Here is a 10,867-nt window from a genome sequence, read left to right as displayed (position 1 = left end):
CTGCTGCCTGAACAAGAGACCTCCTTACTGAAGTGAAAGTGTTGGCTGGTGTCACTATCGGGCGAATGCGCCGGCGGATCTCCACCAAATTCGGGGGATCCCTTCAGCTCGAGGAGCCCTCTCGAACGCCGCCCCCCGGGATCGCTTGATCGGTCGGCGCCAGACCGCGAATTTAACCAACCGTAACTCCCGAACCCAGTGGGCTATCGACGCGGGGACCGATATATCGGCGACAGGCTCATATCGGCAAAACGATATATCGGTGGGGCTCTAATAAGTATTGTTCATTGTTAAGAGTGTTAATTTTTTTTAATATATTTTTTAAATTTGCATTTCTTAACATGAATGAACTATGAACTAACATTAATGATCAATGTATAATTAATATTTAATGAATATTTTTATTCCATATTAAAAGTATGGTTCAATACTTTGTGTGTGTGTGTGTGTGTGTGATAAAGTTCATTCCTTCGTTCGTTCGTTCGTTCGTTCGTTCGTTCGTTCGTTCGTTCGTTCGTTCGTTCGTTCGTTCGTTCGTTCGTTCGTTCGTTCGTTCGTTCGTTCGTTCGTTCGTTCGTTCGTTCGTTCGTTCGTTCGTTCGTTCGTTCGTTCGTTCGTTCGTTCGTTCGTTCGTTCGTTCGTTCGTTCGTTCATTCATTCATTCATTCATATACAGTACCCATTTTAAAAACTATTGGTTGATTAATCTGTTATCGGCCATTGTGGTCTAACCTAGCTATCAGTATCGGTAAAATCAGTTAACCTCTAATTCACACTTTGTTACATGTCCAAACAAAAATCTGTTTGAAAACATGTAAATACTGTTTGACTTTCTTTCCTCTGCCAAGCAGGTGTCAGAAACAAAAAGTTACCACTGTATTTCAGCTTCTCCATATGCATCAGAGATTGAATTTTGCATTGTCATTCAGCTTGTCTGTAGTCTTGAATTTTTTGCATTGATTCAAACAGACAAAATTGCATGAAAAATCAGAACAGATTTTTGTGCCAAACATTTGTGTTGGTGTGAACAGGAAACAAAAACATACAGCACAACCAGTGCAGTCTGATTTCAGAATGAATTCCTCTTGAGAGCCGATTCTTCTTAATGCTAACTTAATGCATTAATGCATATTAAATTTCTGATTTTTCATATCCGTTCTCTTGAAATCTGGAATAACTGCTAAGGGCATTAAATGCAATAATAATAAATGAGTTTCTTTTTTTAAAGATTTCTCCCTCTGAAAAAAAATATTAAAAGAATCATTAATGGAATTATTAAGGAATCATAATTGTAAAATTCTTCCTTATGTGTCAAGTGTGTATTAGAGATTTTCTCTCATTTTGTTTCAATGTAAACATGCACTAGATTGATGTCTTTGACTGTTGAGGTCATGTCTTCTTTTTTTTTTTGCAGCATCTCACATGAGCACTGTTTTTATAATGCAGTGTCAAGCTCTGAAAAGTGCAACTTTTGAAAAACAAGAACTCTTTCTGTGTGAATGGCCCCTTAAACACTTCTTAAAGCAAAACAAGTCCAGACCAGTGTCTGACTCTGTCACTGACAATAACTGTCTGCAAAAAGACCATCCGACTTCTGTCTGTATGTGTGTGCATCCGAAAGTCTGCTTCCACTGCACTCTCAGACACTCGTCCCATGAGAAACTCCAGCCATGCTCTTATCACATCCAGCATGTCACATTTCCACATGCAACCAGCATTACTTCTGCATGGCTGTAGATATAGGTCACACACACAACCCCACCCACCCACTCATACCTGACACCAATAGATGTCTCGTGTTGAAGGAGGGGGAAGTGGGACAGATAGTCACAGTTCAGACCCTCCAGCTATTTCACAATATACAAAATTCACCCTACCAACAGCAAACACCTGAGCAGAACACTGAAATGGACACCCTTGTGATCACTCTGTTCCAGAGGAAGCTGAGAGTTAGTTCTATTTCAACACTTCCCAATGACTCAATGTAAAAAAACACTGGCGCGTCAATTACTTCCTCTAGCCACTTCATCCTGGTAGCATCAATGATATGGGGTTTTACAGCTTCTGCTTTCCATAAGCATTACATTTTGTTGAAACCTAAGACACCAAGAGTGGCAAAAATTATACATCTTTCTTAAGGTGCGTCACATTTACTGTTGCTCTGTGAAATTTCACGGGTCAATCCAGTCATTCCAATAGTAATCTGTGAGATTGGGAAATTTACATGAAGGTGACAACTGACAATCTTTCCCCACACAGATTTTCAAGTTGAGCTGAACAACAGGAAGCTGCTTGTTTTGATACCGATTACTCTGTGTGTGAGCAGTGCTCCATGCATCTCTACACTGACAATGGACCTTATTTTGCACGCTCATGTGACCCGCACCTTTAACATGTTATAGGATTTGGAAAAAAAAAAGCCACCCCGCAATGCAATAAACATTTGAAGTGGAATCCACCCTAGAGCTCTCTGGTACTTTAATGAGAGTTCATGAATGGTGTAGCAATGTCCAGTTCACAAATTGGAGCGATCGAATTCTTGAGTTCAACTGACTAACTCAAATGATCCACTCAGCGTGAATAACCGCACATTAGAGGGGAAGATTTTCAGGGAATAATCACTTAAATATTGGTTTGTTTATCACATGAAGCTACTGCACAAATTCAGAACACTTGGAATATAGTGCAAAAAGTCATACAGACTACTTTTATGATATGTTTATGTTGCTTGTGCGTCCTACTTGAAGCTTAAAAGTTCCAATCCATTTACTGTATTTGCATGGAAAAGAACAAAATACATGTTGGGGTGAGCCAATGATGTAAATTTTAATTGAAATTTTGGTTGAATTATCGCTTTATAGCCACATTGACATTCTTCTCTAATTTGTGGACACCAACAAAAGCAATGTTAATGTAAATGGCGCTTCTACAATGAATACTGAAATTGAATGCAAAAATTGTGAATGCTGGGCTGAAAATCAGAAACTGAAAGAAAAAAAATTCTAAGTGATGATACTTGTTCTTCTGTGGCATTACAAACGCAACATCTAACAACTCTTAAAATATTGGGAGGTACACTGAATACTTTTAAAATAATGGATATTATTTTAATATTATTAAATACTGGTGGCCAAAATTTCAGTCCATCTGTAAATTTTAAAGAAGCAAAAGGGAAAAAGATAAAGGGTGTACAGTAGGGAGCCGCTAGGGCACTGCTACTGTAAAGAGACAAATTGGGCACAGAATCATTATTTCAGGTTCTATCTTTATGCAGACTCACAGATGTGTACAGATGTGCGTTGCCTGGGATGCGGAGTACAGATAAAATGTCCAAAACAAATGAACACAGTTGTGTATTTCTTATTTTGTGTCTCTGAACTACAGTAAAAAAAAAAAAAAAAAACTGCAGCATTGACTATGACATCCTGCCTTCCAAGTCACAGGCATCCATTTGGTGAATAACTGCCCAAATTAAAATCTAGAGTTCTGCAAACAGAGGTCTGAAAATTGCAATAAAAATCTAAACTGCCCATTTAATTAATTAATACTAGGGATGTAACGATGCACCCCGAGCCTGCTGAAAATCTGTAAAAATATGTTACGATTCAAGTCGGTTGAGATGTTAAATGAATCGCGATACAGTAGGGGGTGGGGGTTTATATGAATGTATCTGAATGTATCTCTGAGGAGAAATGACTGTCTCCAGGTAAGCTTTGATGGTATTTTCTTTTCACCTCGCCTCTGTATAATCAAAAAAGTAATGTCACTCGGCAGCCATCTTTGAAACTCCTCTCAGGCATGCAAGTGCAGCTCCTATCTCTTTGAATGGGGAAACATCAAATTCTCCAAAACCGTTCGCCAAGTTTAAGATTAAAATTCATATTTGAAATCACCAATGTAATCTGACAACAACTGTCTCATAAATGTTGTTTCTTTTGCTCTAATAGCGTTTAAAAAAGCTTATTTATCAGACTAGACCAGCCAGTGCGCAGTCCTAAGCACACGTATCAGAATGCTGACTGTTTCTATAGCAACCAGGACTTCTAACGGCAGCTGCAGTGACACGCTGATTGGCTCTTTTACTCAGAAGGCGGGGCTTCGTTCTATAGAGGGGCCATATTGAGCGTTGCATTTTTCCCCATTCAAAACTATATGAGTGACACGTCTTGGGTATTCTATAGTCTTTGGTATAATGCATATTAAACGCAGAGCTGCTTTGTTTACAGCGGTAACCAAGGAAACGCTATATTTCTGCTGTTCCATAAAAGCCACCTGCTGTCAGAGAGAGAATTTGCGTTCTCATTCAGCCCGTCTGCTGTTTTTGTAAAGTATTTTTACAAAGCTAAAGTCAGACCATTCTGTTTTTGATTCAAATTTTTAATTATTCAATCTAATTTAAATCAAAAACTGCTCAATGCTGCATGTATGAAGCATCTTTTTGTTTGGATCGTGATAAAAATGCAGTGGATGCCTCTAATTTTAAATGGGAAAGAGCACAGGCAAAGCCTTGTTTATATGAAGAAAATTATTATTTTTTGTATTATTTATTTATTTGATTTGGGATTTGTTTTAAATTTTCAATGTAATTGTGTTATTTGACACATTTCAACTTTCCAAACAAATGTGCAGCATTTTGTCTAAGAAATAATAAAAGGACACCATTTCATTTATAATAAAAAAATTGTGAGATAATCATATTGTGAAATCAGTATCGTGAATCGTATCGCATCATGAGTTGCGTGAATCATTACATCCCTAATTAATACACATTTCTGCTCTTATTTTGAATGATTCCTCGCTGCACATTCGAGCTATAGGAAAGCGCCCTCTGAGGACATCAGCTGCCTATAAACAAATCCATATGTAGGACCCATCTGGGATCTGGGAATATACCCTGCAGGACTATATAACGCTGACTTTGCAGTGCCATCTCACATCCTGCTTGCACAGAGCCAAATGAATGAAAGTCATACCCCATCCGGCTGCTAACTAACACAGCAATGCTAACTGAACTGAAGCGAACTAATGACTCCAAGGTTGCATGCAGAGGAAACGTCAGAGCTACACACACCGGCTGAGTCATGAAACAAGCAACTAACTAAAAATAAACCTCAAAGGAGGCAGGTGTGCCCTAATGCCTAACATAGCTTTGCTTTGAAAGCAAAAATGAAAACCATTTTAGAAATGCAATCAATCAGAATTTGAATTTGATTCGTTTACTCTCATTAGTGTTAGTGTTACACAAACTACTAATGATCGGCTAAAATCCCTAAAAATCAACCAAATTGCAGAATAAACTTTTTGCAATGAACATACAACATGGTAAGCTCTTAAAAATACCCAAAAATGAAAAATCTGTAATTTAGTCCCCGTATGTGATTCCTGTATGACCTTCTATATTATGTGGAAAACAAAAGATGAGTTTTCAAAGAATATTCTGGCCACTCTTTTCATTATAATGAATATAATATAAATATAATTTATAATGAAAGTGAATATGCTTTGGTGAATCATGCGCAGGGTGCTGAGAAAGTACTGTGTTATTCATAATCAATGCCTCCATATGTTTTACATTTTGCATAACACTATTTAAAATATCAGCCCTGAATTTCAGCTAGGGCTGCACGATAAATCGCATGCGATATTTAACGCGCATCTTGTCAGCAAGCCGGTTCACGTGATGGAGATTTACCGCTGATTACAGAACCGGCTTTCTGACAAGATGCGCGTTAAATATCGCATGCGATTTATCATGCAGCCCTAATTTCAGCCAATAACAATAGATTGGATGGATCGGATAGATTGGTGCATCACTAAACAGATCCAGGTAAAGCCGCTCATTTAGAAGGAAACACTGCTCTATGTAAGATGATCATTATCTAATTGGCAAGAATGTATTTCTTCAGACGAGTCAAGAATGTCTCTGGAATCTAAGGAATGTGGAAACGGCTAATCAACTAAGGTTTTACTACATGCCTTGTTACAGGCACTAGTGCTGACCTGATCATTAACACGGTCCTGAAATAATCCCTCTGCTGAGCTACGTCACTGACACAAACTTAAAAAAAAAACTTCCAATCTAATCAAGACTGCATCACCATCGTATTACAAAATTCAAACAGAAAGGTATTGTTAATATCCTTTCTAAGATTTTTCATTCACTAATCTATGCAGGAACAGACAGTATGACCCAAAGCAGGACAGGGGTTTAGTATTTTTGGGGTTGCCAAATTAACAGTGTTAAGAATGTATTATTTTATTTATATTTCTTAATAATTGTACCAAAATGTGATATTACAGTTTCATTATGCTATCTAAACACTCCTTATAAATCATGAGCATACATCACAATTATTTTATTTTGACTGGATTATTTTAACTTAAAATAGTATTTTATTATTTTAAAGGTTTATACACCTAACATTACTCTAATCAGTCAACTTAGTTCCAAGTAAATATTCTAGAGATAATATAATGTGCAATAGTGTGAGTACAGTGACAACATAAAAGCCAGTTATTTCATTCTCTATAATATGACTGTTAATACCTGTATAAAATTGTCTTTCAAGATTGAATTGCATTGCTGTGATTATAATTTAGTATGGGGGATCCTTGTAAGGGGATCTACATACTAAGAAAGAGATCAAAAGTAAAAAAAACAAAAAAAAAAACAGAGGCAATCTGCTTTTCTTGGCGGTCTGCTGAGCTCAGTCAGAAAATGGTGTGTGGTAATCCATTCAAATCTCTATGAAACTCTTCACAGTATCTACAGCAGCTCTGCATTACCATATTAATGACAGGAGAGGGTGGTGGCCTTCACAGGCGACCTGCTGCCACCAATAACACTGACAGTGAGATAATGGATCCGAAACAACAAGGAAAAAGGTGTTTGTGTGAATAGTGCAATCCACTTATATTAACTCTAAACTTCCAGAAGAAAACACAAGTGGAAGAAACTGTCACTCTGACATTGTGCATTACCAGCAAAATATATAGAGCAGGGTAACGGATACAGCACTTAATGAAGGTTTTTACATTCATGGTTCAAGAATGTAAACACCTGCCATTGCAAACAAGGCTGCCAGCTCTCAGAGTAAGCTGCAAGCATGCAATATAATGAAACAGAAATACAGGCGGCCTGCGAAGTGGGGACTAAACAACACCTTCCTGTCCAAAACAAACATGCATCCTCTAACCACCGTCCTAAGTCCACAATAGCAAACAGAGCATCCTCCTGCCTCATAACATACCTACATGAAGCCAAAAAAATAGAGCAAAGATAACAGCTATTACCATCTGGTTGGCATCCGTTAACACTTTCGGTACTGGACTGCGAGCAGCTCATTTCTGATCTCCGCTGACTTCCCAGTAGGCCATTCTTCCGGAGAGCCTGGTTGCTGGGGCTGGTAAGTGGTGTGGATGTCCCTTCTCGCTTTGAGAAGATACCGCTGAAGAACCGAATGAGTTTACGTTCCTGCCCGCTGGAACGGGAGCCTGTCCCTCTAATGAAACCCTCCTTGTCCATCAAAGATTTATCCGACAGCTTGAGCAGGTCACTGTTGTCCAGCGTTCGATTCTTGCCCTTCATCCTCTCCCTGCGGCCCAGTTCAGTCCCAGAGTCAGTTTTGCTTAGGACCTCACCCACATCCAAGGTGTTTCGCTTCTCAGTGGACTCAGACTCGGCGAAAGCCATGTTTTGAAGAACCACGCCGGCCTGGACCTGACTGTGCTCTCCATCATGGCCAATGCAGCCCGAGCTGCTGTGGTGCTTCTCTTTGGAAAGCGCCCGTATGCGGATCAACTCTCCACCCGTCCAGTGGCGAAAGCTGAAACTTCGCCGCAGCAGGCTTGGGTGGCTCTTCACCGGAGGGGTTTCAGGTGCTGGTTTGGGTGACTTCCCATTCCCTTGAGCCAGCAAATAAGAGATGCAGCTCTCTTCGGCCATCCTGCCACCCTTGGGTTCCTCTGAGGTATCATCTGACCATGTACTGACCGGTTCCTCTGTGCTCCGGGAAGTCTTGAGGATTTTGTTTCGAATGTCTGTGTTTCCTCTATTAGCAGCAGCTGTACTGCAGATTTCTCCATGCTCAGCATCACATTTCAATCTGTCACTTTCAGCTACATCATCTGCCTTTTTGTGCACTAGTGCCCCGTTTTCAATGACCTTGCTCTGTCCATTCTCTGGCAGGATGCACGTTTCATTTAATTCCTTGTCTTTATGTGAATGCTGCGCCCTCCTTGAGATTTTCACCCTGCCCAACTCTAGATGTCCAGTACTAAATGTCCTGAAGTTCCTCATGTATGAGTGTGCAGAAAATTCGTCCGTCTCGTCCTCCACTTCTTTCAGTTCTTCCAGCGGGGAGCTGCGCTGAGCGTCAGCGGCTCCCTCCCGCCGGTACGCGCTCACTTTAGGGTTCTCCAGCCGCCGGTGCGCTGAGCCTCCGCCATCCTGCAGAGTTTCTTTTTTCACTAGTGTCAAAGATATCCGGTACACGGTTTTTCTTTGTGGCGTACCCCGCTCCATCCTTTCCGGGTAATTACCATCAAGTAAGTACATTCTTCAGAAACCAAATCCAAGTAAATGAATTCACGTAAAATATGTTTCTAGCGTGATTTCACCCACAGCTGGTGATCTTCAGAGCGCATAGTAATAATAATAATAATAATAATAATAAACAATCTCAGCTCAAAATCGCGTTGGTGCGCAAAATTTTCCTTTGCTGTGCCGGTGCGTTTTTGAGACTATTTGCGCATTCTAAAAATCCTGAAAGAGCCCCATCAAGTCGCCTAGACGTCCAGTGCAAAGCCCGTCTCATGTTCACACAACATTTGCCTGAAAAGTAAAGTCCGGCTTCCTGCTGCGAGGCTTGTCTGTCTAGGGGGAAATGTTATTCCAACACTGTCCTCCTAAAGCAGAAGAGTGTGGTCTTCCCTATTGTGCCCTGCATCCCCCGCCGCGCGAGCAGCTTGCTCCTTTGCACCGAACCGGGTGCGCCTTTGTTTCCCGCCGCTGTGCGTCCCTACACTCATTCAAATGTACCATGCACGACTCGAAGCTCGACCCTCGCTTTATTCAAAACGACAGTCCCGGGAAACGAGACAGACAGCGGCAAGAGCTACGGATCCATAACCGTCTCTCTCCTCTATCTGCCCCGTGTGCTCCATATACACACACAAATCATCCAGTCAGAGCGGAAGAAAAACCCGGAACGGATCCTCCAAGACGCTTTTCACACTAGTGCTGTTTCATGCGACTTGCATCATTTATTCAGATTCTCATACGGGAATTAAGCAATAAATCAATGTGAAATACATTCACGTATTAATCAGTAAAAATCAAACACATTCACGTATTAATCAGTAAAAATCAAACACATGTTGAACTTGTGAAGGTAAACTCCTGCACGCATAAATATGTTAAGCTATAAACCTACGCAGTGGCACACATAGAGTTGTGCTTCACATAGACGTAACTGCAATGCGAGCGTGTGTATTTGCTTTGGTGTGTCAAGATAAAACACTTGAGTATTAGTTTGAAGTGAATCTACTCCGCTGGATAATCCAAACCGGGGTTTCCATGTCTCTGTCTATCAAAAACTTGAAACCCACCCGAGCTCACATGAGAAAGAAAAAACACGCTACACACAAAGTACACTTTTTCATATGTTATCGTTTAAACTGTGTATATTCACGAATACCGTGAGATAATGGTTTGTTTTATTGATGCTTTAGCACTTAAGGGAAAAAAAGCATCACTGTGTGAAAAGGACAGGAGATAGGAATAACATGTCACAGGTTTATTTAATTTATTAGTAATTATTATTAATAATAAGATAATTATTAAAATGGTTCACTGCACTTTTGTATACTAAAAAAAATATAGTTTTCTCAATGCTGTAGTATCATGTGACAGTATTTAACAGACTAGTATATTTGGACTAATCACATCATATCGCATAAGCAGTCAGAACGTATTTGGGGTCGAGCAGCACTTTCATCTGCCCTCCGGCCACCTCTCCATCACCCCCTGCTGTCTGTGAGGAGGGAGGTGTGGGTGTTGAAGATTACCCCTCTTATCTCGCCACTCATATCCATGTCTTCCTTTCGCCTTCAAACTCCAGCTTGACATTTGTGGGATTGCTACAAAGATTTGGGCGGATTAGAAAAGGCTCATTAGGATCCATTCTGTACAGCTTTTCTCAGCATCACCTCTCCCCTGCCCTCCCCGTAACTAACCAGTGGAGCCCCACCTGCCCCTGTGAAGCTTCCATCTACTCCAGCAGTCTTCATCTACTGCTCTCCCATCCAAAGGCCTAAATTCCCTCATCTCAATAAGTCAAGATACAGATACATGTTGTGAAGCCTCTTTTGTAAAACCATAAGAGTTATTAACATTATTCCCATGATTAGAATAGTTTCAATTTCCATTTCAAAGAAATTCATTGGCATGACTGTTTTACATACAATATTCCCATAGAATTAGGGCTGCACGATATATCGTTTCAGCATCGATATCGCGATGTGCGCATCCGCGATAGTCACATCGCAGGATGTGCGATGTTTAGTATACTGATCGTTATATCTATACTGATTGTTTTCTTTGCTCACACACAGACACTGTGTCTACACCGGACGCGACAGCTGTACAGAGATACCCATTTTAAATAAATTTAGTAGCAGAGCTACTGCACGCGATTTTCAGTGCTGGAAATCCGTTTATCTTTTGTTGAAACCTCCGCGTTGTCGTGGAGAGCGCAGGTCACAGTCGCTTAGGCGCGACATGTGAACGGCCCCAAAGTCTGTCTACGCGACAAAGCGACCATTGCATATCATTTGAACTTTGTGTCAGTACGTCATAAAGAGAACG

The 10,867-nt window shown here is 40.5% G+C and overlaps 1 protein-coding gene across 1 annotated transcript in view; it reads right to left on the bottom strand.

The window, feature by feature from the left end:
- Positions 1-9,172, bottom strand: part of LOC107748916 (arf-GAP with GTPase, ANK repeat and PH domain-containing protein 1-like) — a 156,992-nt gene extending 147,820 nt beyond the window's left edge. The window contains exon 1 of the mRNA XM_016563924.1: positions 7,294-9,172. Coding sequence (XP_016419410.1) covers positions 7,294-8,557 — 1,264 coding nt within the window. The 5' untranslated portion in view covers positions 8,558-9,172. The remainder of the gene's footprint in view (positions 1-7,293) is intronic.
- Positions 9,173-10,867: the final 1,695 nt, after the last annotated feature.

This window comes from Sinocyclocheilus rhinocerous, unplaced genomic scaffold (assembly GCF_001515625.1).
Source record: "Sinocyclocheilus rhinocerous isolate Xijiao unplaced genomic scaffold, SAMN03320098_v1.1 scaffold1371, whole genome shotgun sequence".
Lineage (NCBI taxonomy): Eukaryota > Metazoa > Chordata > Actinopteri > Cypriniformes > Cyprinidae > Sinocyclocheilus > Sinocyclocheilus rhinocerous.
The sequence above is the reverse complement of the archived record's forward strand: the minus strand, read 5'-3'. Positions and strand labels throughout refer to the sequence as shown.